Consider the following 23,979-nt stretch of genomic DNA (forward strand, 5'->3'; position numbering starts at 1 on the left):
TTTCCAGGCTAATCACTGCGGGCAGATGTCACAAGCCTCCTCACCTACGACGACCTAATCCCAGGAACATCCGAGTGGCACAGAGGCGGCAGACCAAGAACAAACGTCAGCCTATCCAACGGAGTCAGCTTCCAGCCCTACCCCTACAGAAAAGCCGGTCGACAGATCGGTCTCGATGTTGGCATCGGAGCAGGTCTCACCTCCAACTGGTCAGAGCCGCATCGAAAACAGGAGATTGCCTCCCTCTCCTTCAACGGAATAGAAGGCCAGAAAGGCGAGCTGACGAGCATTTTCCTCTTGTATTCTGATCCCATCCGGGCGACAGAGGTGATGTTTCACTACTGCGTCAACAGATACAACATGTCAATATCGGAAAACGTGCCCAAGATCCAGCTTTTGGAGTCTAGTACAAAGGTCGAGTATCACAATGCTGAACACCATCACATGTACAAAACTCTTGTCGATCCTCAAAACTCGAGTGTGACGTACAAATTCGGGTCGACGTCTAATCACTTTCTTACTGGGATGCTGAGGGATTTTTTCGTGGAGAATTCCACTGATAGATCAATGATGGGGACGATGAGGGATATGTTTCTGTGTTGCTGTACCAGCTCCCTTTTTCGAAGGGGAACGACGATAGAGGAGAAGGATGAGCAGGGGTTGGATGATTTTAGGTATGATGTTGTTAGGAATATGTCGTTGAATGTGGCTATGGGGTTGACGAATGTGTATGATTTTCCCTCCCTTTATTATTCCCCCCCTTTGATCGGCTGGCTGATTTGTACGGATGGCAGTATGTTTGACAGCACGACGCAAGCTGTTTCCAGTCTGGTCAGTGGCACGGCTTGGCAGGAGGAGAGGTATATCTCTGTTCGGTGGGAGTGGCTTTCTCTTGTGGCGGCGCAGATTCGGGTTGGCGCTGGTGGTTTTGGTGTTGGTCATGGTTCAAACTGCGAGGTTGGGGGTGCCGGTGGTGAAGAGCGATATTTTGCCGGCGTTTTTTGCTGTTGGGTTGGCGGAGAGGGCGGAGGCTGAGAGGGGGCGGGTGAGTGATGTTGGGTTTTCTCCAGAGGTGAAGAAGAACGGGGCGAAGCCGGAGGAGAGCTTTGCTTTGATGGGAGAGCTGCAGAAGACGCAGAAGGGGAAGTGGGTTTTGGAGGGCTTGTATAGGAGGAGGTGATCTTAGGAGTAATAGGGAGAAGTAATGATAGGTATGAGGGAGCCTTTTTGGAGCTACCTGATGGTTACCTGCCTACCGAGTTGATATGCCTTGAGGCTTGTTGACCGTCTTTCAAGACCTATTTAACATGCGATGAGGCCCAGAAAGACGATTGGAAGAATCTGCTTTGAAGACCTTTCGGTAGCTTCAAGTAGGCTCCGGTATAGTGTCTAAGGTATATCAACCTCACTGTTACCTAGTATAAAATTGATTGGACAATGGGACAAAGGACTTTGAGCCAAAGTCTGGCAGTCGAAGAGAGATGAATGAACCAACCAATGAGCCCACAGACGGCTGCGAACTTCTAATATACATAGCCGAGCTATGGAAGTGCCTTACTTTTTTTTCCGTCTTTTATCTCATTCTCAGGCAATATCAAATGTGGCCGATTGTACCTCCTCTTGAGTCACGCCGTTCCACAAACTGAAGATATATTTGCGTCGGGGACGCACTTCGCCATCAAGCCGTGAAGTTGTATATCATCACGGATTGGTAAGTAGGTACGCCAGCGTCTTCAGACGTGATGATGTCTCCCAACCAAGACACCACGACACTTAAAAACCCCCTCGGGGCAGTTTTTTGGAAACCTGTCAACCTGCAGCACAGCTACCGATATGCCACAAAACACTACACCTCATGGAAAAAAGCCCCAATATCGACATGATTCATCACGCTTCACTACGGTCGCTAGGCACGATGCTGCCTGGCCCGATCGAAGCCTCGTCCATGGTTTTCCTTCCAGCCAGTCCACATAACAGTCCAGCAACGGTTACATTGTAGGCAAAAAGACCTGTTTCTAAACTCCGGACAGCAGTCATTAATTGGGGGCAGGAACTGGCTAGCATTGCTTTTAGTCTTTGCCTGTGGCTTCCCATAATCATCGGTATATTGCACGTTTATGATGGGCGCCCTCTGGCGGACTGGCCGCTTCCAATCACACGCAACGCCCTTATCGCTTTCATTTCAACTGCCTGTCGGACGGCTTTTATCTTCTCATTAGTGCAGGCTCTCGCTCAGCAACGGTGGGATTGGTATGAAAGCTCAAGGTCACTTGGCGATTTTAGTGTTTTTATGAGGCTTCGAGAGGAATATGGGGAAGTGTGAGACTGATGGGCACAATGAGAGGAAGGTAAGAAGCCTACACCAGCCTTAGAATTTGGCATTCCATAACTAACACTTCCTATACAGGCCGCTGAGTAGTATGACGTGCCTTGTTTTGGTCACAAGTCTTGCGACGTCAACCATGACTTAATCCGCCGTCACTTATCCCGTCCGTTTTATTCCTGTTAATGACGTCGAGTCTGATGTGATTGCGAGATGCATTGGGTCGAGAAACATGAGGGCATTGAATCCGTAAGCAACACTTCCTAAAGCGGCGGGAATAATACAGTTTTGACCTGGAATCAAGCTATAAATTCAAGCGACTTCTCGTGAGCAGCCCTTTAACTCTGTCATCTCACAATGCAGCATCACGAGTACCAATCTGTAAGACCGCAAAATGCACATGGCCCGAGTTCAGTACCATGGAGGTCTGCGCGAAAACTGCAGGTAACGAACGGGATAAAACTCAAGCCAGTAAAACCAACCCCCGACGTCTCAGGAACCTTTACCATGGCCGCAGGGATCACTGACCCATATTGGTCTCGTTCAAGCCTCTCTTCGCTGTACTTTGATGGACTGATAAACATAAGGTGCAAATCGCAAGTCTTTTTTGCCCTGGCAGATTTGCCGTTCTATCGCGCATACGAAGTCATATTCTACGACTGCGTCAACCGATACCAAGTATCAGTATCTGAAAACATACGAACGACAGAACTGATTTCGTCAACCGCTCACACAAACGTCGATGACGGTGGGCAGTGGTTGATCGACAAAGAAGACCCTCTTATCACATACCTGGTTTCCAAAGGCTATAGCACATTCACGTCCAAGAACCTGAACGACCTCTTCCTCCAAAGCAATGAGTTTGGACAAATGCTATGGGAGTGGTGGTCATCCTATAATAATTCCAAAGACGGACAAGATTGTACAAGCCAAGAGTTGCATCTTGACTCCGTTATCCATAAAATGTCACAGAATCTTGCCGCTGAGCTCACCAATGAGTATGTCAGACTTTCGCTTCTCAGCTTCAAGCTTTCCAGCGCAAAATGATATCGACCCCTACCAACTCATCCGAGCATCTCAGCTAACAATCTTGCATCACAGCCTCCTCGATCCCAGGAGTGAGGATGCTAGCCTCGCGTTGGGAACAGCATGGCAACAGGGGATCTAAATCTCAGTCCGTTGACAGTGGCTTTTACTTATCGCCGCACAGGTTTATCTATCTCTCATTGTCCTCATACTGGTCATAATCCAGACATCAGATCTCGGCCTCCCCGTGGTCAAGAGCTCCATCCTGCCTGTTTTCTTTGCTGTTGGAATGGCCGACAGAACGAAGATAGAGAATAAACATGGGAGAGGAGCTGCCGGATTAGCCACCTTTGGCTTGACAGACGAGGAGAAAGACATTGGCCCGGAAAAGGCATCTAAACGGGGCAATAAGATGGACAAAACAACACCCAAAGAAAGCTACGCCTTGCTTGGGGAGCTACAGAAGACACAGAATGGAAAATGGGCTCTCAGGAGTGTGTACCGGGAAGGCTGACGATAAGCGTTCCACCAGAGCTTCCTCTCGATCTAATACAACCAGAAATCCTAACAAGACAATCAACAAGGGATGCGAACACTAGTATAAATATATACAAAAGGCTAAACAATATATACAATGACAGGCCTTACAGCGCAGCACACATGGAGGATCGATATTAACGAAAGTGAAACATCACGTTCTCAGCCTCAAACATTTCTTCTGGGAGATCTATTACTCGTTGCCTTGTCCAGCAAATTCGACTCTATCCTGCCCTAAAGTCTCCCCTCCTCCAAAACCTCGATCAGTTCATCCAACCTCTCAATCACCAAATCAGTATGCTCATGGTCCACCAAATGTCTATTCACATCATTGACCAACAAGACCGTCTTGGCACCCGCCCTCCTCCCAGCAGTGATATCATCCACCGAGTCACCCACCATTATCAACCCACTCGCATCCGCCACCTCCTCTCCCTCCTCCGTATGGAGTAGCTCCCCCTCTTCTTGCCTCCTCTCGGCAATCTTTTCCTTTCCCTCCGCCTCATCAACGGGAATGCCAGGCTCACCAGTTGACTTCCTCACCAAACCCCAAGAACGGGCAATATGGAGAATACCAGCGGGGTCGGGCTTGGGAGGGCGGAAATCACGGGTGACGATGGGGCCAAAGACGGAGGAAGGGAGGAATTTGTCAAGGAGGTTCTGGACGGGGAGGTCGAAGTTGCGGGTGCAGATTCCTTTGCGGATGGAGCGGGAGTCGAGGTAGGACATTAGGGGGGCGAGGCCAGGTTGGGGGACCTGGGTCAGCATGGCTTCGCGTTCTATGGTGCGGATTTTCTCCATGGCGGTGTGTTGGTCTTCGGGGGTGGGGAGGGAGTAGACGTGGTCGAGGATGTCGACTGATTTGGGGATGCCGAGGGCGGAGCGCATGGCGGCGAACATGTAGGTTTGGGGTTCACTAGTTTTATGTTAGTTGGCATGCTCTTGAGGTTTGGGGGAATGGAAGTGAGAGTGAAATGGTGGGTGAGTGAGACGTGATGGTTAGGAGGTATGAGATGTGACAGGTAATATGGGGCAGGCTTCATAAGAGCTAGAGGTCAAAAGACACAACCTCGAAGTCTGACTCAGAGACTCAAAGCCCAGACTAGAAACACAAATAAGCTCACCATAGCGTCCCGTCGACATCAAAAACGATGCCCTCTAGCTTGCGGGTGTTGGAGCTAGGAACAAACGGCTGTTTCAACGGCGCGAATTTCCACGGGGCTGAAGTAACGGCGGACATGATGGGCCAAAATCTTCGCATCCCACCGTCTGGAAGTTACTTGAAATAAAAGGTGCGGGGTTGCCAACAACCCTATATAAAACTTGTAAAGAAAGTGAGGGTATCACAATATCGATAACTGATGAGGGGCTCGAGTGAGGATCCAATTCGTAAATGCCAAGAGATATAGCTCCAAAAAGATTGATGCTTAAATAAACGGCACAACAAGAGGTTAGGTACCAAGGATTCGGAATGACGAGAAAAGGCAATCAATCAGCAGCTCAATGTGGAACGGCACTCGTACAAGTCACACTCTGTCAAAAGAAGTCTCACTTGACCCCGCGATTTCACCTTTTGCTTGCTCTCAAAGTGGCCGTTCTTCTAGAATGTTTTAGGGCTGGTACGTCACTGGCTGCGATTAGGCGATGGATCACCTGCGGGCGGCTTGACCAACCGAACAGCGCGCAAAACATCCCGGTCCGGCAGCCCCAATGCACGGCCTGACAGGGCAGTTTTAGCGGGAAGTGGCCGCCTTTTTCTTTCAAGGATCTGCGGGCAACACAAGGAACCTGCGGCGGGGTGCGACAGGAAGACCAGAGACGGATCGCACGGCGGCGGCAAGCTGAGGCAAGCTGTGGGTGGTGCTGCTGCCCGTTGCCGGAAGCTGCACCTCAGCTTGATCTGGGAACCTGACTTGCCTGCCCAAGTGGAAGAAGCATCAAAGAAAAGAAACCAGGAACCAGCAAAAAACAACCTCCCGAATTCCATTGCATACCTCGATTCAAACCACCATCCGAACCCTCTGACGGCGAGGGACCTGTTCTTTTTTCTCCCACTCGTGTCCCTTGCATTTCCCCTTTCCAACAACATCAACACGTCTCTCTTTGCGTCTGCGTGCTGGAGACTTGTTGTTCTATTCCTAAGCCGCTCACCCTAGGTTGTTCGAAGCTTATCTTCAGATTGACTATGAACTGCTAAATGAGCTCCTCTCCGACACTGCCTTCGCCAGGCCAATGGCCACCGCGAAGGCCCTCCAAAAGAAGTGTATGTTATTATACTCCATCCCGCTCCATGATCCCCAAACTAATCTAACATCCTCAGAAACTGCGCAATGGCACCTTCATCATCCCCGCCACCGGCGAGCGCTCCCGCCGCGTCTTGACCCTCCGCACCAACAGCTCCGGCCTATCCTCCCAAACCGACGGCACCCGTTCCCGCTCCCTCTCGGGCCTCACCACCTTCCCCTACGAACAAACATCCTTCTCCGACCGTTTCTCCCACCTTGCGCGACAAACCCGCGAGAAATGCGCCTGGATCCTCCGCTGGCTCGACTCGCCCGTCGGCCACGGCGTGGTGAAATGCACGCTGGCGTACACACTCGGCAGTCTGGCTACCTTCTGGGCGCCCATCTCCGACTGGTTGGGCCGGCCGGACGGTAAGCACGTGGTGGCCACGCTGACTGTTTATTTTCATCCAGCGAGGTCCGCCGGCTCGATGATTGAGGCGGTGCTGATTGCCATTGTTGCAGTGGTGTATGCGCAGATTGTCTCGATTTTGTCCATGGCGACTTCGGTGCTGGTGGGAGGGCAGTGGCATTGTGTTCCCTTGGCGCATGCGCTGGTGCTGGCCGTCTTCATAGGGGGAGGATTTGGGTTTATTGGTTGGGTGAAGCAGCGGATGGGGAATCCGTTGGTGGATGTGGGGAGTACGCTGGCTTCGTTGGCGATTATTGGGGTGGTGACCAAGGAGACGGCGGTGTTGACGGGGGTGTTTTCGAATCAAAAGATCATTCAGATTCTCAAGATGTTCTTTTTGGGGGTCAGTGCTACTACCGCGGTTAACCTTTTGGTGTGGAGGATTTCGGCGAGATCGTTGTTGAGGGACACCATGACCAAGTCTTCGACTTCGCTGGGACACATGTTGGCCTTGATTACGAGTGGGTTTCTCAGTGGCTCAGAGGAGGATGTCACGTCGGGCCAGTTTGCGGCTGCTTCAGCTGCGTACAACCAGGTGTATCCTCAGATGATTAAGAACCTACGGGAGTCCAAGTTTGAGCGGTATCTTCTGGGTCAGGAGAAGCTGTACCAGCTTGACAGAGCTGTTGTAAGGTCTATGGAAAGGTTGGCACAGTCGATTGGTGGGCTCAGGAGCGCGGCCAACACGCAGTTTGCGCTGTTGAGAGAGTCGATGATGCAGGGGTCTGGAATGATGTCTCCGGCGGCGTCGCTCTACTCACCCGTCTTGCAGCGGACGTTGTCAAACACCCTTAAGAGCGGGAAAGGGTTTGGTATTTTGTCCGCGATTGACGAGGCGTCAGACGAGAGCAACGAGGACGAGAGAGGCCGTGTTAAGGACCGGCGTCGGTCGGATGCTACGACTGCTAGCATCCCGTTCCGCAACTCTTCTGATATCTTTGAGCTCTTTATCAACCTGCTGGGTCCGTCGATGAAGTCCTTGGCGTATACGCTCTCCGAGGTGCTGCGCGACCCACCATTTGGCACGGCCCCCGACTACGAAATCACTATCAATGATCACTTCCGCCAGAGTCTTACCGATGCTCTGTCACTCTTCAACGGGGCAAGGGCGGACGCTCTTCAGGAGTTGTACAAGCACATCGAGCTGGATCGTACGAGATCGGCCAGTATCCAAGCCGACTTTGAAGAGGTGGCGGCGGCATGCGGCCACTTCAGTTTTAGCCTGCAGGCGTTTGGGGAGGAGATGCAAAAGTACCTCGACGTGCTGGATGACTTGAAGTTCGCCAATGAGCACAGGTTACGGAGCTGGCATTGGATGAAGTGGTGGGGCAACCGACGCGGATACAACAACCGCAAGATCACGTTGCCGTTTGACCATGCGGAACGGGAGACGCTGATCAAGCCGATCAAGAAGAGCCAGATGCCGAGGGGTATTGCGGATTCCATGGTGCAGAGACGTGATACGTATGCATGGAGCGCTGTTCCTGGGACGAACAAGGTTATTGCTACGCTCTCCCAGAGGCTTCTCCGGGTGTTGAGAAAGGTGGCGAGGGATGACAGTGAGTTAAATTTCTAGCTGCTATGAAATATGCCCATGCTAACAGGTAAACAGTCCGGTTCGGCTTAAAAGTCGGGGCTGGAGCAGCATTTTGGGCCATGTTTGCCTTCATTCCGCAAACTAAGGATACTTACCAGCACTGGAGAGGCGAATGGGGTCTGCTGTCGTTCATGATCGTGTGCTCCATGACGGTTGGCGCATCCAACACCACAGGCTGGGCCAGATTTATGGGAACGGTGGCCGGTATCTCAGCATCGGGCTTCAACTGGACTATCAGCCAAGGCAGCGCACTGGCACTTATCCCCCTCGGAGCCATGGTGGCCTTCTGGGCCTTTGTCGTCATTGTCGCTTGGGGTAAGGCTCCGCTGGGTAGAATCACGCTCCTCGCCTACAACGTTTCGACCCTGTACGCCTACAGCCTGTCGCAAAAGGTGGATGACGACGACGACGATGAAGGCGGCTCGAATCCCATCATTGGGGAAATCCTCCTCCATCGTTTCGTGGCTGTCACGGCTGGTATCTTGTGGGGATTGATCATTTGCCGGCTGGTGTGGCCCATATCGGCACGCAAAAAGTTCAAGGAGGGCTTGAGCATGTTGTACTTGCAAATGGGGCTCATCTGGAAGCGAGGACCGCTGGCTATCCTGCTCAGGAGCGATTGTTCCCGGTCCTATCTACGGTCTGGTGAGCAGGCTGCTCTCCAAAAATACGCCGCCCGGCTGGATGCCCTTCGTGGGAGCGCGACCAATGAGTTCGAGCTCCGAGGTCCCTTTCCAGCCGAACAATCCGCTCGTCTGATGGGCTGTGCGCACCGGCTCTTGGACGCATTTTACGCCATGTCACTGGTCACGCAGAGGAAGGGCAGTTTAACAGAGGGGGAGCGAGCGCTGCTGATGTACACGGCTGACGAGAGAGCGCAACTGTGCGAACGCATCTGTCATGTGTTCCAAGTGCTGGCTTCTTCCCTGATGCTGGAGTACCCCCTGACGGACGCGGTGCCGAGTGTTGACCGGACGAGGGACAGGCTGCTGGCCAAGATTTTCCAATTCCGAAAGGAACACAATCCTAGCGTGGTGCTGGACTATTCTTCTTCTAATGCGGGAAGTGGTAGTATCGGGTCGTCGGGGATGGGGTTCGGAGGACTGCTGGGTAAGCTGTCGCATTTGAACGTGGAGGAGAGAGATTATGCTCTGCTGTATGCATATGCCTTGGTAACAGGGCAGGTGTCGGAGGAGCTTAAGGTGGTGGCCAAGGAGATTGAGGGGTTGTTTGGTGTGTTGGATGAGGATGCGCTTTTGTTGCAGTAAATAGGGTCAAGATTGAGTACGATAAGGGAGTGACGGCGGGCTAAAAATGGAGTTGGTTTGGTTTGGGCAGGATGGGCAATGGGAACAGGAAAGGGAATTTGTATGGGAAATAGCATGGTAATGATACCTAAGAATAAATGACATAGATGTACAAAGTTCACTTGAAGCCTTTGGTGACGTTGGTGTGGAGGTGTTGTACGATGCCTGGCTGGAGTCTGATGTTTTGTTAGAAAACGGACTTTGACTTTGAACTGGCAAGTTTGTCATGGGCACCAGTCACTGAACTCATCCCGCGATATCCCAGACTTCCCCAGACTTTTGCCCGCCACTCATGATCATGACGCTGTTGACATCTCGCGACAACAGGCAGGACGAGGTCAAGAAAATGCCAAGGAAAGACATTCTTGTTGTCTGATTGGACAATGGTTGGCTGACAATGGGCCTCTGTGGAGCGCTGTCTGAGCTGTGACCCGCCTGTTTCGCGTCGTCGCGAACAATTTACGCGTGAATGCAGCGCGTCGCGCAGGGGCAGGAATCCCGGATCCCTGCCTTTGCTCCTTCGCGTTCTTCACTTTTTAGCAATCCACTCTCGACTTCAACCTGCACTTGCTTCTGTTTTCCCTCCATTCGCTCTTCCCAGCTGTTTTCAAGACATCGCTCCCTACCCAAAAGATACCCAGCTGTGACTTTCCATCAATTCCTCCAACAAAACATCGCAGGAAAGAAAGAACCAGATCACCATGCCTGGTGTAATAACTCCCCGTAAGACGCGGTCGACCGTCAAGGGCACCAAGGTCCCTCCTGCCACGTCGAGTATTGCCAACTTAACAAAGATCTCCAAGCTCTCGACCCTTGGGAAGGACGTCACTTCCGAGAAGCAGGCCACCACCGGCACCATCTTTGGTCGCACCTCCAACATTGAGATTGTCCTCACCACAAAGAAGAGGAAGGTTCAGGACGAGGTCGAGCCCACACCCAAGAAGCAATGTCGGGAGCCCGAGTCGAGACCAATCACGACTACCACTCCTGTTTCGAAAAGGAAGAAGACTGTCACATTCGACCTGACTGAGAACTCCGCCCCGGCCAAGCCAACTCCAAAACGCGCCGCTCCGGCATCCACACCCAGCAAGAAGCGGTCATACCAAGCCGACGACGAGACCGATGCCTCTTCTCACACCTCGGCTCTTCTGGAACGTCTCAACATCCTATCCCCCATCCCGAAGCGCACCAAGACAGTTGTCACCCCAGCCCAAAATGATTACGGCCTCCCCCAAGAGCTCCTCGACCTCCTCGACATGCAGACCGCCTTCCTCAAGACCCTGAACATGGAATACGCCCACAATGGCACCAACTCCCCCATCGACCTCCGCAACCTCTACCCCAGTGTCACCCGCACCTGGGGAAAGCGTAGAGTATTACTCGTCGACATTCAACGTCTGCTCGGAGTCCTAAACTGGACACCCGCCAAGTCCTCCCCCGAACCCCTCTTCATCCTCTCCGACTATGGCCGCCAGAAAATCTGCATCCACTTCTCCCCATCCCTGCCTGCGGGCCCGATCAGAGAGGCCGACTTGAATATGGATTTCAAGTCCAACCTCCGCACGTTGTGGATGTCCTCCAACAAGAATGTCACCCTCTTCCTCGGCACCCTCCCCAAGGCTCCAATCAAGAAGTGCGAGAGCCTTCTCAAGGCCGCGATCCCAAAGCAGACAACCCTTGACTCCCTCAAGGCTGGTATCCAAGCCAGAAAAGAAGCCGAGCAAGCCGCCAAGGAGGAAGCCGCCAAGAAACTAGAGCAGGCGGTTAAGCCTGACGGAACAAAGATGACGCTGCTGGAGCGGATCAAGATGAAGGAGGTGGAGCTGAAGAATATGCCCGTGGGTCCTACGCCTCAGGAGCTGCAGAGGCAGGCGGCGCTTCACAGGGCGGAGGATGTGGCGGCCGTGATTGGGATGTTGTGCAAGGCCAGTGGTGGGCAGGCGAGGGTGTCATTTACGATGCAGCAGGTCCTGACCAAGCTGAAGGATTCGCTGAGGACGCCGATTAGCAGGGAGGATGCGGAGATTTGTGTGAGGTTGTTGGCGGCGGAGGTGACGGCCGAGTGGATTAGGGTTGTGAAGCTGGGGGCGAGGGAGATGGTGGTTGTTACTGTTGCTGGGCAGCCTAGTCTGACGGTGTTGAAGGAGAGGGTTGGCAAGTTGTTGGGTTGAGGGGAGGTTGAGATTAGGGTTGTCTGGGTGTGGCTTGAGGTTATTTACGGAAAGGGTGGGGGAGTCTGGGTTATGGCTTGGGAAGATGATGCGTTCTTTTTCGACATGGGAAACATGAAGAAGGAAAAAAAAAGGACATGGTGATACCCATGTATTTTGTTGGGGAACTTTGTTGTATAAATTTCTGGGAATGGGGACTTTGGGGTATGTTGTTACTACTACTTTTATAACTTTGCATTTTGGGGTGGGCATAGCATTGCGTTTTTTGCTGTACTTCATGGGAAAAGTACGCGCGTGGTATTATAGCATAGCATATTTGGACTGAGAAGTCTGTCGTGTTTGAATGAAGAAAAGTCAAAGCAAGAGTTGTGCCTGATGGGCTTGATGTGTGTTGGTGTGGAGATATATACTCATCACTGCGGAGCAAAGCTTTTGGAAGAGGATTTTTGTTTTTGTTTCAAACAGCAAGAGGTAGGTAAACAGTTTGGGACTTTCTGACTGAGATGTTCATTTTTGAGAGGAGAGAGATGCTTGCATGCATGCCATTCTCAGCTTTTTCGGAATGGTACTTGAAAGATAGTCCGCCGACTTTTAGAAATCCTTGGTAGGTCTCCGAGGATAGTTGTTGATAATCAGTTCAGGGTATTCAAAACATTCCATACCTACCATGATGCCCAAACCCAGTGTAACAAAAGCGTAAGCACAAGGATCTCCCATAGCTGCTGGCTAGATAGGCAACCTGGAATACAGGCGCACAGTGTTCAACCAAGTTTATTGCACATTGTACAAAACCCCTATCATCTTCCATCTTGACTTCCCTTCCAGATCTAACAAAATCGCCTGCCGGGCTTGGCACACAATATCCATCGTCCGCCCCATCCATCCAAGCAGCTTCCCAAGCCCCTCCCAGAAAAACCCATCCCCCCGTATCCTCCCGTTTAGGCTGGGCGAGAAGTGATGTTGTAGTTTGGTCGGGACAGCTGTTGGCTTGATTAAGAAGGCGACGGCATAAACGTGATCTGGTCTGCTGATATAGAACTGGTATTTCATCGCTGAAGCTATGGAGAGACTCTTTCTTTTTGTGCCCACGATTCTGAACAGATCAGGGGTGGAGAAAAATGTGAGTTGAGAGAAAATAGTGAAAATCGAGGAGAAAAACAAGTCTGAAAAGAGATGATGATGTTGATGCAAGGAAACACCCTTTTCTCGTACGAGTGGTTTCTCTTAGTAGTGCCTGCCGCCTGAGGACGACCCCGGCCCCATGGCCCGTCGTAAGTTTTCTCTTCTCAGCTCCTCGGAGGTTAACTGTCTTCGCGGCGCAGGAGGGAGAGGTCCGCTGGGAGGAGCTGGTCGCATGGGCAACGACATGGTGGTTGATTTGGTGGCGGTACTGGGAGATGATGTGCGTTGAGGAGGAGCCATGCTCGGGGACGCTGTGCGCTGCGGGGAAGCCATGCTAGGAGAGGCGGTGCGCTGAGGGGGAGGAGCTGTACGTTGGGGAGGAGGAGCCATGCTGGGGGAGCCGGTACGACGAGGGGGCTGTTGGTCTTCATAGGCAACAGAGCCAGAGGGCCTGGATCTGTGCTGCATCACCGAGTTCGTGCTGGCTACTCGCGGTCCCAGTCCCGGATGTACATTCGCTCCACCTGCGCGGCCAAGGCTGATTGATCCGCTGCCGCTGCGTGGCGGGGGTCGTGTCGGTACGCTATCAAATTGGTCACGAGGTGACACCATGGTCCCCAAGATGGGAATCTCACCTGAAGTGGGTGTTTGCTGAACCCCCCCCTCATTCTGTGCTGAGTACGATGGCGAATCACTGGAGCGCAGGAGATCCTGGATAGCTGGAGAGAGCTGCGGTGCCAGATGGGACTTGCGGTTGTCCCTATCCATAAGACCGCAGGCCCATTCTCTCAGATCCACAGGTGTTCTCTTGGCTGCTTGTACAAAAGGATCGCGGTCCTGTGGGTTGGGTCAGTGTCGGTGTTGAGTAACATGCTAGGTGAGCCATCACTTACAAAAAGCTCTTGAGGGGTTGGTCGGCGCTCGGGTTCCTTGTACAGACACTTCTGAATCATATCATCAAGAATCTGAGGGAAGGCGTCGCTCTTGGGTAGCCTGGGCGCGGGCTCGTGTACAATCTGCTGAAGCAGGTCAAGAATACCGGCAGGGGCGCTCTCGGCATCAGAGAGTTGGTCCGCTGCGGCGAATGGGAACTTTCCAATAGCCAGTTCCATGATGGACAAGCCGAAACTCCACACATCTGACTTGACCGTATACTTCTCACCCTGAATTCTTTCAGGGGCCATGTATGTCGACGTACCGACAAAGGTGTCAGCGATCGAGTTGATGAGCTCACCGGATACGCCAAAATCGCAGAGCTTGATGGATCCTCGCGAGTTAACGAGGATGTTGGAGGGCTTGATGTCGCGGTGCATGATGTGGTGTTTTGAGTAGAGGTATGTAAGACCTCCAAGAGTCGCCTCGGCGATCTTGCCCAGAACATCCACACGGACGGGACCGAATACTCGTGATACCCGGTCCAGAGAGCTATCCGAATTACTGTCAGCCGTGTCAAACACCTTGAGAGCAAGAATACAACACACCCGACATCCATGTACTCCATGCACATGATCACATCGTTGTTCTCGTTCAGGAAAGCGCCGTAGAAGGTCACGATGTAGTCGGAATGGCAGCCACGCATAATCTGAAGCTCACGAACTATGCGCTTCCGCATCTCCTTCTTGGCCTCGACATGAATGATCTGTGATTTGGAGGTTAGAACACCCATGGAGCCAAGCAAGCCACCTTACGAAGACTAACCTTGCGGGCCATCACTGTGTTGGTCGGGATATGCTTGACTTTGCTGACGGTTCCACCATTGCCAGCTCCAAGATCCTTGATGATCTCCAGGTCTTCAGGCTTCAAGTCCAAGTTGAACTCGATACCAATTTCTAGCTGTTCGTCTTCCCCCTTTGGGCGAGCATTCTCGGCGGTCGGGGGAGGCTTAGGGGCGGCAGGTGTCAGAGCAAGACCCTTGACGTTCTTGCGCTTCATAGAGCGCGGGGCGAATGCGTCAGCCATGGTAGACGGTTCGAATTCGCGACGAGTCTTGTGTTTCGATTGTCTGGAATTACTGAGCGCGCGCCGAACCTGATCGCAATTGCCTGCGGGCAGGAGGCAACACAGGTGGAGTTTGGGCTCGGGGGGCTGGCAGGCAGCTTTGGACCGTTCGTCGGGCGCCGGTGAAAAGTAGCCTGTTGCTCCGTGGTAACCCTCTCAGAGCTACCCGAGACTAAAGATAGGTATTACTGGCAACGGATTCTCGCGTACGTCCTCGGGGTGCTGGGCTCGTCGCGTTTAGTGAGCGGTGGATCGGGCAAACCACAGTGTTGGAGAGGTCCTTGTAACCTGGAAGTCCTTGAGGCGGTATACGTATGATATGTAGGCTACAAGGCAGGTAGACACAGACAAGGCGCAGCACAGGTTCAAAGAAATAGTGAGTGAGGCCTTAAAGCGATGGCAGCGGAGAAGGAGGTTTCATTCAGAAAAAATCGGGGGGATGTGGACGTTTCCTAAGACTGAGTGTCGCGGACGGTCAGTGGCAGTCAATGTGGGGTTCCAGGAGGTGGCCTGGGCTGCGAAGAGAGAAACGAGGCACAAAGGAGGGGTGGTTGTCCGTGATCCCCTGCGATTGGGAGGGGACAGGGGATGAGCCAGGGGCACGTCCCATCAAGGTGCCCTCCACCCGCCAACTGCCACTGCACAATCACCAATGATTTCTAGAGAACGGCTGGTTTGCCGCCAATATTTGCAATGTCTTGGATGAGAGTCAGCAGTAAAGGAAATACGACTGGATTTCCCAAGATGCGAATAAAAGGCGCAGAGTTGACTTATCAGTATTGTCCATGTCTCTCAAAGCACAGTGTTTGGTTGAAATGCACTGCACTGTGTAAGGTAACCAAGACTTTCAGTTGTGATGGGAACCCAACTTTGAAGATGGGCTGGTAGCTACTGTAAACCTAGGTGGTAGGTCCGTCCGTTATGGCCTGGATCTGAGGTCATTTTATTACGAATTCAATATCGAGGTGCAGGATGAACGGTCCCCTTGCACTGGCAGGAAATCTCGAATCCGCGGCGAGAAATAGGGGCAGGCGTGTTTCGTCTGGTTTTGGTTTTTGGTAAACCATGCCGTCTGGCTTGATTGGGAAAATTTCATGCGACCTCCTCTATATCTGAAGAGAGCTATCGCCCACGACCGCGGAGATAAGCGCTGGGCGTTTAACTGCCCACTGCGTTTGGGCTGCTACCACCACGCTACAGCCGTCCTCCCTTGATGATCTCATCCCTGGCCTCCAAGAGCCGAGTCGTTCTCGGCCTCCACTGCACATCAAGGAGTTTCCTGGGTAGCTTCCGCCCCTGCGCCGCCCCGCTGCCGGGGAAGCGAACGCCGAACCCACGTGCGTCAAGCCCGGGATGCTATTCCCGACCGACCTGAAGCTTTGAAGAATAAAAAAGCGAGATACTACATAGAACAGAGACTTGAACTGTAATTGGAGACAGAGGACAGTGTACGTTATACATCATCAATATCAGGGATTTCTGAGAATGATATTACAGAGCTTAAAAATCATTGGGATGCGGCACCAGTGTGTGGATCTGAAATGTAAAGTATTCTTCGTTAACCAGCAATTTTGAAGGATGCTGGGATTTGCGTTGGAATCGAGTGGAATATAAATTCAAAGCAGCATGTATTCAAGATTGTGCGTTGGCTACTGGGCGAGAACAGTTAAAGTTGAATCCCGTCTTACATCACTGGACCTTGAAGCACGGACCACCTACATACTCTGCACGATTACAGGCGAGGCTGAACGCGTCGTGGTGCCACAGTTGGGGCGTGCGCTGCTCCAAAAAAACCAATCTTCCTGGCTTCGCAGTGTCAGCCTTCCCGTCTGTGTCGCCAGCAACTTTTGGCAGCAGGCAGCCAGAACCTTTGAGATCCCCACCACTCGCTGGACAACTTGCGCCGGCCACTCCTTGCCCTTTTCTTTTGCTTTCTTTCCTTCTACACCACACACCCGCGCCCAATTGCTAGCGGCGCTTCCACTACCGCAAGTGACCGCTTTTTGGCCAAGCAACAAAACGCGCCAACTTACTCCGTAATACTGCTGCAGACCGACCTTCAGTTTGCGCAATCCCAACCACGAAAATGAGCAACGACTTGCGCAACTTGATCGATGGCGAGGCCGAGCTCGATGACGAGGATGATGATGCCTCCTTTGATGAGGAGGCCGGCGAGGGCCGTAGGGACAAGCCCTTAATCGATGATTCCAGCGAGGAAGAAGATGATGACGATGATGAGGAAGAAGCTAGAAGAGTATGCTCCACCTTCACCATGCGCCCACCATCCCTAGTTTCTGTTGCTAATTCATCTTTGACGTGCCTAGATTCGAGAAGGTTTCATTGTCGATGAGGACGAGGAGGAAGAGGAGGACGAAGATGTCGAAGAACGACGCAACAGAAAGAGGCGTCGGAGAGCTGAAAGAGAAGAAGAGCAACTCGATGAAGAAGATCTCGATCTCATCGGTGAAGCAAACCCAGACTGGGGACGCAAGGCACAGCCCCAGGTACGCTCAGCCAGTTGATCATATCAACATTCATCATGTGCTAACACCATGTCCAGCAAAACAAGTTCAAGCGGCTGAAGCGCGGCCATCGCGATGAGGATCGTGGCTCCGAACGCCGCGGCCTGGCCGAGATCTTTTCCGACGATGACGAAGAAATGGCCGACGACCGAGCCTATGGCCGCCAGAGCCACCGCCAAGCCGACGAGTTTGATGACTTCATCGAGGAAGACTACCCCGAAGATGATGAGGAGCGCATCCAACGCCAGGAGGATATGGAAGTTGCCCGGCCGAGAGATAAGGGTCTCACCGTCGATACGACTGGTCTGGATAAGGAGGCGCTTGACGACATGGAAGCTATTTTCGGAAATGGCGAAGACTACGACTGGGCTCTGCAGATGGAGGAAGAAGAGGAGGAGCGCGAACGTGAAGAGCAGCAGATCGAGCTCAAGGATGTTTTTGAGCCGTCGCAACTCAAGGAGAAGCTCCTTACCGACGAGGACAACGAGATTCGCGTCAACGACGACCCAGAGCGTTTCCAACTGGATCGCAAGCCTTTCCAACATCAGCAAACTTCGGCCGAAGGGTTCAAGGAGGAGGCCAGATGGATTACCAACCTCATCTTGCCACACAAGCGCCTTTCAAGTGATCTTCACGGACCGTTGACCAAGGCTGTGTGCCAGGTACTCGAGTTCTTCGTCATCGACGCCTATGAAGTGCCCTTTGTTTTTCAGCAACGCCGAGACTACCTCATTCATGCCAAGAAGTCACGAAACTTGGATCGTGATGATCCGGATGCTCCCGCATTCAACATTGATGCCGAAAAGTTGCTTAACCAGGATGATCTCTGGCGCATTCTTGAGTTGGATATCAAGTTCCGGTCCCTGGTTGAGAAGAGAACAGTGCTCGAGAAATCATACAACAGCTTGAAAGAGAAGCTCAACATCCAGGACGACATCATCGAAAGCATGACTCGTGCGGCCGAAACGACAGAAGAGTTGCAGGATCTACAGGATTACTTCAACTTCCGGTACTCTGCCGAAATCAAGCAGGCTGCTGCCATGGCCGCTCAGGAGGAGGGTCACCAGACCGAACACCTCAAGCGTCCGGGCACCAAGACAGCCCTCTTTGAGCGCATCAGGAAGTCCAAGGCCTACGAGTTCGTGCAGGCACTCGGCATCTCGCCTGATCAACTTGCCAGAAACGCGCTACAAGACGGAAGGAGGGTTTCATCTGATGACAATCCCCAGGACCCCATCTCGCTCGCGGATAGTTTAGTGGACAACTTTTTCTACACGTCCGAACAGGTCACCAACGCGGCCCGCCAGATGTACGCAGAAGAGCTCTTCGTCAGCCCCCGGATGCGCAAATTCTTCCGTAAAAACTACTATGGCACTGGCATTGTGAACTGCCGTCGCACAGAAAAAGGTCTCAGGAAGATCGACGAGTCTCATCCATATTACGAGATCAAGTATCTTGTCAACTACAGCATCATGGATTTCGTGGATCGGCCCGAGGTGTTCTTGAAGATGATGAAGGCAGAAGAAGAAGGCCTGGTGGAAATTCGCGTCGAGCTCAGCAACGAGCGTAGCTTTAGGAAGAATCTTTACCAAGATTTCGTATCCGACAACTTCAGCTCGCTGGCTGATGCGTGGAATGGGGAGAGAGAAAAAGTTCTCGACATGGCCATTAACCGTCTCCACAAGGTGATTGAGAAGGGTGTCAAGGAATCCATACGGACTGCGTGCCAGGAACGGCTTCTCCAAGCCTGCCGTGAGGAGTATTCTAAGCGTCTCGATCAAGCTCCGATCAAGCCCAAGGGCATGGTTCTCGGCACAGTACCTCGAGTGCTTGTTCTCACCAACGGCATGGGTGACCCCGGCCGCGACCCTATCTACTGGGCGTGTATGGACGAGCATGGCAAGGTGAATGAGTATGGCACCTTTAACAACCTGGCTCGGGATGAGAACCAACGCGAGGAGTTTGCTTCGCTTTGCGTACGGAAGGAGTTTGACATGGTCGGTATTTGTGGCTTTTCGGCAGACACACAACGACTCATCAAAGACGTCGAGGGCCTCATCAGCGACAAGGGTCTTATGGGCCCACCCTACCCTGACCCGAAAACTGACGAGAGTCGTGTCGATCTCTTGGACGTTGTGGTCGTCAACGATGAGGTTGCGCGCCTGTACAAGGACAGCCCTCGGGGCGTCACAGACCACCCCACGTTGAATCCTCTTACTCGGTACTGTATCGCTTTGGCTCGGTACATGCAAAATCCGCTGAAGGAATATGCCGCTCTTGGCAAGGATGTGATCTCGTTGTCGATCCACCCATACCAGCAATATCTCCCGCAAGACAAGCTCCTCAAGCAGTTGGAGACGGCGATGGTTGATATGGTCAACCTTATCGGTGTTGAAATCAACGAAGCTATGAAGGATCCATATACCGCAAACTTGCTTCCCTATATCGCTGGTCTTGGCCCTCGCAAGGCACAGCTTTTGATCAAGGGAATCAATGCCAACGGCGGTGTCGTCAATGCTCGTGACGAACTGGTTGGTGATTTCTCTCGCCACAAGATCCCAGTGTTAGGCCCAAGAGTGTGGAACAATGCCGCAAGCTTCCTCTACATCGAATACGACTCTACCCATCCTGACTCGGATCCACTGGATAACACACGTATCCATCCCGAGGACTACGACCTGGCTCGCAAGGTCGCCGCCGATGCCTTGGGTCTCGACGAAGAGGATGTCAAGGCCGAGACGGACCTTAATGGACCAGCCGCTATCGTTCGCAAACTCTTCAATGATGATGTCCAAGAAAAGGTGAATGAGCTGATCCTCGAGGAGTACGCCGAGCAGTTGGAGCGCGAGTACTCGCAACGGAAGCGCGCCACGCTTGAGGCTATCAGGGCAGAGCTGCAAGTGCCGTTTGAAGAGCTTCGCAAGAACTTTGTAACTCTTACTGGCGACCAGATCTTCACCATGTTCACCGGTGAGACCAGGGAGTCGCTTTGCGAGGGTATGATTGTACCAGTCAATGTCCGCGTTGTGAAGGATGACTTCGCTATCGTCAAGCTCGACTGCGGCATCGAAGGCAGAATTGAGGCTCATGAAACCTCGCACCGCCACTCCGTCAAGGATGTTTTGAGCGTGGGCCAGACGGTTCAAGCCAAGCTCATCGACGTCAACCGCAAGGACATGACCTGCAAGCTCACCATGCGGGAAGAGGAGATGCGCAGACCTTATCGCAAGAACTATGATCACGGCCGGGATCAATGGGATTATAGACTGGAAGATGCCGACCGTGAAGAGCTGCGCGAGAAGGACAGGGTGACGGGACGCACTCAGAGGGTCATCAAGCACCCGCTTTTCAAGCCTTTCAACAGCACCCAGGCCGAGGAATATCTCGGCGGGCAACCCCCCGGAGAGGTTGTCATTCGGCCATCGTCCAAGGGTAATGACCACCTTACCATCACGTGGAAGGTGGCCGACGGTGTCCACCAGCATATTGACGTGCTGGAGCTCCAAAAGGACAATGAATTCTCTGTGGGCAAGGTCCTCAAGGTCGGGAGCAAGTACACATACACCGATCTGGACGAGTTGATTGTCGACCACGTCAAGGCCATGGCGAAGAAGGTCGATGAGCTGATGCAGCATGAGAAGTTCCAGAAGGGATCGCGTGCCGATCTTGGTAAGTTCTTCCTGCCAACATACTGTTCTGGCCACTGATGGATCACTAACACGTCAAAACAGAAAAATGGCTCACAACATATATCGATGCCAATCCAACTCGTTCCACCTACGCCTTCTGCATCGACAAGAAGCACCCGGGCTATTTCCACCTGTGCTTCAAGGCGTCCAAGAATTCCAAAGTCAACGGATGGGTGGTCCGTGTCGTACCCCATGCTTACGAGCTGATGAAGAACGCCTACCCGGATATGAGAGCTCTCACGAACGGGTTCAAGCTCCGGTATCAAAGCGAAATGCTGAAGATGCAGCAGGGTGGCGGTGGAGGAGGGGGCCAGAGACGCTAGTAGTGTCTACGTCGATGGTTCTGTTTTTCGACGAGTTTGGGGTTGTTATCAATCTTATGTATTCTCACTTGCCTCTTATCTTTTCAAGGGGCGAGCAACAAAAGAAAAATCATGGATTTCAGGCTGGTTTTGGTTTGGCATGCAAGGCGGGCGGTGAATTGAGGAAAGGGGGTCCTAAGCGAACGAAAAACCAGAAAGTAGAGTTTAGTAGATAAATGTTTGATGGGGGGAGGGCGCATATAGGGGACAGTGCCATGAAATTGTAGTTTGATAGTGTTGTTAATGAAAAGCAGTCACCTAATGCATATGTTGTACGAGGCCTGAAGGGAGATAGCATTGGGGCTGGAGGCCACATAGCTACTACATAGGAACAGTTCGCCGAAGAGATCACCTTGTGTGGCAGTTTCACCCAGTCTCACCAAAGAAGCGAAGCTCTCATGTTGTGGACAGAATAATGGGTACTGCAAATTAGTCATACGCATCATCACTATCAAACTATCAACTTACACCTTTTTTCAAAAGTAGATAGGCCTCTTAGTATTCTTTTTATGCCTATTAGCTATCTTTTAAGGTATATCAATTATTTTTTGAGGCCTATCAACTATCTTTTGAGGCCTAGTAACGATCTTTCGACGCATGGTTGAAGACTTATGCAGCGCCGGTGATTTTATCCACGGTGTGGCTCTGAAGCATTAATCAGAACCATTGAATGCAACCCTAACCCCTAACCATTCATCTGCACCATGGGTACGTCACCGCCAAGACTTTTGACCACAAGGGTTCACGTCGCTTTGAGGACCCCTCTTCAGGGAGCTCCAGCTCAACAGAAACGGCACAGCTCTGGACCCCCCCCATTCCTTCTCTGTCTCTGTACACATCTACTACCTCACATCAGTCCCGCATTCATCACCGCATATTCTCAAAATGCCTATCCCAGAACTTGATCTAGCTACCCGAGCTCCCGAGAGCGACGCTGCCGAAGACCAGCAAGACTCTCCAGCTCTTTCTGCCATTGCCGCTCCAACTCCTCCTCCGGAGCAACCACAACTATGCGACAATTGCGTATCTGACAGACCAACTCCAGCTGGCAGTGGAGCGCCACAAGGAGAGCTCACTACTCTCGGCGGGATAGATGTACAGCGTCCTTAGACCTTCACCCCTACCAACCGGAACTAACTCTGCCCTCCTGCCAGGTCTACATAACCAAACCCCCATCCTACCCCTCCACCCCAGCCCGGCTACTCCTCCTCTTAACAGGCGGCACCGGTCTCAAGTCAACCAACAACCAGCTCCAGGCCGACCTCTTCTCCATCGAGGGCAACTACGTCGTCGTCATGCCAGATCTCTTCTCTGGCGACCCGGCGCCAAATTCCCAAGTCAAGGAAGACGACCCCGACATCCAAGCCGGCGATGGGGGAGGCTTCTTAGGGATGTTTAAACTCAAGGCTGTGGAGACGGCCAAGAGCTTCATGATTGACATGTGGCTTGCGCGACACACCGAAGACAAGATCCTACCCATCATCCACAAGGTTCTGGACGCGGCAAAGGAGGAGTTTGCGGATGCGGTTGGGAATGGTGGGGGGGTGTATGCGGTGGGGTATTGCATAGGGGGACGGTATGTCCTGTTACTGGGGCAACAGAGGGAGAAAAGGGGGGAGGATGTGGAGCAGGGGGATGTCAAGGAGGGACCGTGGATCAAGGCGGGTGCGGTGGCGCATGCGACGATGGTGTCGAGGCAGGATTTTGTGGGGTTGAAGGCACCGGTTAGCTTGGTCAATGTGGAGAGCGATCCTATGTTTCCTGATGAGGTGAGGGTTGCTGGGGAGGATGAGATGAGGAAGGGGGGGGTGGAGCATGAGGTGAAGGTTTATCCTGGGGTTCCGCATGGTGAGATTTCTTTCAATCAGGGGGGTGATGAAAAAGAGAGTTGGCTAACGTGATGATAGGTTTTGCTGTTGTGGGGGAGTATGAGGATGGGAATATCAAGGAGGCGCAGAAGACGGCGTATGGACAGATGTTGAAGTGGTTACAGCATCATTGATGGGGGAAGGGTGTGGACTGCTGGTTAGGATCGGGCGTCGTGGGCACTTTTTTCTCTCGTTTTCGAATTACCTATGGAATGAGCAGAGCAATGCCATCATGCAGGCAGGTTCAGTGTTTGGGTGGCTTATTGCTCTTGTTGTTAGTGTTATTCGTCCTAAATTGACAGCTCAAACAGAACCAAAGTGTCACTACTTTTCTTCACAAAATGACATGTGAAAGAATATAATTGCTGTTATGGACGTGGACCGGCGTAGAATGATTGGCTTAGGCGAACCTCAAGTAATAGAACGGGCGCGGAAGAACCCCCAAGCACAGCCATGCACGTCCCGAATTTTTGGGACCAGTCGCCATCTGCGATGTACTTTGATTTCCCCCCCAAACAGGTTGCGATGAACAGTATAACATGAAAAGCACATCAAAAGCCGCTTCGAGCCAAGCCTATGGAGGATCATGGCGTCCCTCGCCCAGGCGGGCTATGGACTTGAAACCGTTGAGGGAGAGAATTGTCATAGTGGCCAACGTCATCTGTAAAGGAACCACGGGGAGCCAAAAGAGGTAATCGGCCACGGGGCGGGAGCAGACATTGTAGGCGCCACCCGGCTCCTATGGTCACCTTTCTGGCGGTGG

The 23,979-nt window shown here is 52.4% G+C and overlaps 8 protein-coding genes across 8 annotated transcripts; 6 read left to right on the top strand and 2 right to left on the bottom strand.

Annotated features, from left to right (window-relative positions):
- Positions 1–1,598: 1,598 nt before the first annotated feature.
- Positions 1,599–2,576, top strand: QC764_200785 (uncharacterized protein; the record flags this gene model as incomplete). Its single annotated transcript, XM_062943781.1, has 4 exons — positions 1,599–1,610; positions 1,692–1,711; positions 2,074–2,317; positions 2,520–2,576. The coding sequence occupies 4 exons, from the start codon at positions 1,599–1,601 to the stop codon at positions 2,574–2,576; spliced, it is 333 nt and encodes a 110-aa protein (XP_062802524.1).
- Positions 2,577–2,680: 104 nt separating this feature from the next.
- On the top strand, positions 2,681–3,817 carry QC764_0030820 (uncharacterized protein; the record flags this gene model as incomplete). Its single annotated transcript, XM_062940179.1, has 2 exons — positions 2,681–3,321; positions 3,425–3,817. The coding sequence occupies 2 exons, from the start codon at positions 2,681–2,683 to the stop codon at positions 3,489–3,491; spliced, it is 708 nt and encodes a 235-aa protein (XP_062802525.1). The 3' UTR covers positions 3,492–3,817.
- A 232-nt stretch (positions 3,818–4,049) lies between these two features.
- Positions 4,050–5,463, bottom strand: QC764_200790 (uncharacterized protein). The gene is made up of 2 exons (XM_062943782.1): positions 5,011–5,463; positions 4,050–4,802 (listed from the first exon to the last, which is right to left on the bottom strand). Exons 1-2 carry the CDS (start codon positions 5,145–5,147, stop codon positions 4,121–4,123), a joined length of 819 nt encoding a protein of 272 aa, XP_062802526.1. The 5' UTR covers positions 5,148–5,463; the 3' UTR covers positions 4,050–4,120.
- A 30-nt stretch (positions 5,464–5,493) lies between these two features.
- QC764_200800 (uncharacterized protein) lies at positions 5,494–9,713 on the top strand. The gene is made up of 3 exons (XM_062943783.1): positions 5,494–6,149; positions 6,207–8,139; positions 8,193–9,713. The coding sequence occupies exons 1-3, from the start codon at positions 6,084–6,086 to the stop codon at positions 9,443–9,445; spliced, it is 3,252 nt and encodes a 1,083-aa protein (XP_062802527.1). The 5' UTR covers positions 5,494–6,083; the 3' UTR covers positions 9,446–9,713.
- A 472-nt stretch (positions 9,714–10,185) lies between these two features.
- Positions 10,186–11,655, top strand: QC764_200810 (uncharacterized protein; the record flags this gene model as incomplete). Its single annotated transcript, XM_062943784.1, has 1 exon — positions 10,186–11,655. One exon carries the CDS (start codon positions 10,186–10,188, stop codon positions 11,653–11,655), a length of 1,470 nt encoding a protein of 489 aa, XP_062802528.1.
- A 921-nt stretch (positions 11,656–12,576) lies between these two features.
- On the bottom strand, positions 12,577–16,295 carry STE7 (MAP kinase kinase (MEK)). The gene is made up of 6 exons (XM_062943785.1): positions 16,228–16,295; positions 14,476–16,146; positions 14,259–14,416; positions 13,671–14,202; positions 13,413–13,614; positions 12,577–13,360 (listed from the first exon to the last, which is right to left on the bottom strand). Exons 2-6 carry the CDS (start codon positions 14,734–14,736, stop codon positions 13,263–13,265), a joined length of 1,251 nt encoding a protein of 416 aa, XP_062802529.1. The 5' UTR covers positions 14,737–16,146; positions 16,228–16,295; the 3' UTR covers positions 12,577–13,262.
- A 249-nt stretch (positions 16,296–16,544) lies between these two features.
- SPT6 (Transcription elongation factor spt6) lies at positions 16,545–21,645 on the top strand. The gene is given in 5 exon segments (XM_062943786.1): positions 16,545–16,573; positions 16,590–17,029; positions 17,100–17,279; positions 17,336–20,966; positions 21,029–21,645. The coding sequence occupies 4 exon segments, from the start codon at positions 16,862–16,864 to the stop codon at positions 21,307–21,309; spliced, it is 4,260 nt and encodes a 1,419-aa protein (XP_062802530.1). The 5' UTR covers positions 16,545–16,573; positions 16,590–16,861; the 3' UTR covers positions 21,310–21,645.
- Positions 21,646–22,107: 462 nt separating this feature from the next.
- QC764_200840 (uncharacterized protein) lies at positions 22,108–23,544 on the top strand. The gene is made up of 3 exons (XM_062943787.1): positions 22,108–22,443; positions 22,503–23,196; positions 23,256–23,544. Exons 1-3 carry the CDS (start codon positions 22,234–22,236, stop codon positions 23,348–23,350), a joined length of 999 nt encoding a protein of 332 aa, XP_062802531.1. The 5' UTR covers positions 22,108–22,233; the 3' UTR covers positions 23,351–23,544.
- The last annotated feature ends 435 nt before the right edge of the window (positions 23,545–23,979 follow it).

This window comes from Podospora pseudoanserina, chromosome 2, assembly GCF_035222485.1.
Source record: "Podospora pseudoanserina strain CBS 124.78 chromosome 2, whole genome shotgun sequence".
NCBI classification, from domain to species: domain Eukaryota; kingdom Fungi; phylum Ascomycota; class Sordariomycetes; order Sordariales; family Podosporaceae; genus Podospora; species Podospora pseudoanserina.

What these genes read in the sequence shown, in the direction of transcription:
- QC764_200790 (XM_062943782.1), bottom strand. Translation starts at nt 5,147, where the DNA reads ATGCGAAGATTTTGGCCCATCATGTCCGCCGTTACTTCAGCCCCGTGG. An exon ending in GATGTCGACGGGACGCTATG is followed by an intron (nt 4,803 to 5,010) that starts GTGAGCTTATTT and finishes ACATAAAACTAG; the next exon opens with TGAACCCCAAACCTACATGT.
- QC764_200800 (XM_062943783.1), top strand. Translation starts at nt 6,084, where the DNA reads ATGAGCTCCTCTCCGACACTGCCTTCGCCAGGCCAATGGCCACCGCGA. An exon ending in GAAGGCCCTCCAAAAGAAGT is followed by an intron (nt 6,150 to 6,206) that starts GTATGTTATTAT and finishes TAACATCCTCAG; the next exon opens with AAACTGCGCAATGGCACCTT. An exon ending in AAAGGTGGCGAGGGATGACA is followed by an intron (nt 8,140 to 8,192) that starts GTGAGTTAAATT and finishes ACAGGTAAACAG; the next exon opens with TCCGGTTCGGCTTAAAAGTC.
- STE7 (XM_062943785.1), bottom strand. Translation starts at nt 14,736, where the DNA reads ATGGCTGACGCATTCGCCCCGCGCTCTATGAAGCGCAAGAACGTCAAG. An exon ending in CAACCCCTCAAGAGCTTTTT is followed by an intron (nt 13,615 to 13,670) that starts GTAAGTGATGGC and finishes CCCAACCCACAG; the next exon opens with GACCGCGATCCTTTTGTACA. An exon ending in TCAGCAAACACCCACTTCAG is followed by an intron (nt 13,361 to 13,412) that starts GTGAGATTCCCA and finishes CCAATTTGATAG; the next exon opens with CGTACCGACACGACCCCCGC.
- SPT6 (XM_062943786.1), top strand. Translation starts at nt 16,862, where the DNA reads ATGAGCAACGACTTGCGCAACTTGATCGATGGCGAGGCCGAGCTCGAT. An exon ending in GACGCAAGGCACAGCCCCAG is followed by an intron (nt 17,280 to 17,335) that starts GTACGCTCAGCC and finishes CACCATGTCCAG; the next exon opens with CAAAACAAGTTCAAGCGGCT. An exon ending in GGGATCGCGTGCCGATCTTG is followed by an intron (nt 20,967 to 21,028) that starts GTAAGTTCTTCC and finishes ACGTCAAAACAG; the next exon opens with AAAAATGGCTCACAACATAT.
- QC764_200840 (XM_062943787.1), top strand. Translation starts at nt 22,234, where the DNA reads ATGCCTATCCCAGAACTTGATCTAGCTACCCGAGCTCCCGAGAGCGAC. An exon ending in CTACTCTCGGCGGGATAGAT is followed by an intron (nt 22,444 to 22,502) that starts GTACAGCGTCCT and finishes CCCTCCTGCCAG; the next exon opens with GTCTACATAACCAAACCCCC. An exon ending in TTATCCTGGGGTTCCGCATG is followed by an intron (nt 23,197 to 23,255) that starts GTGAGATTTCTT and finishes ACGTGATGATAG; the next exon opens with GTTTTGCTGTTGTGGGGGAG.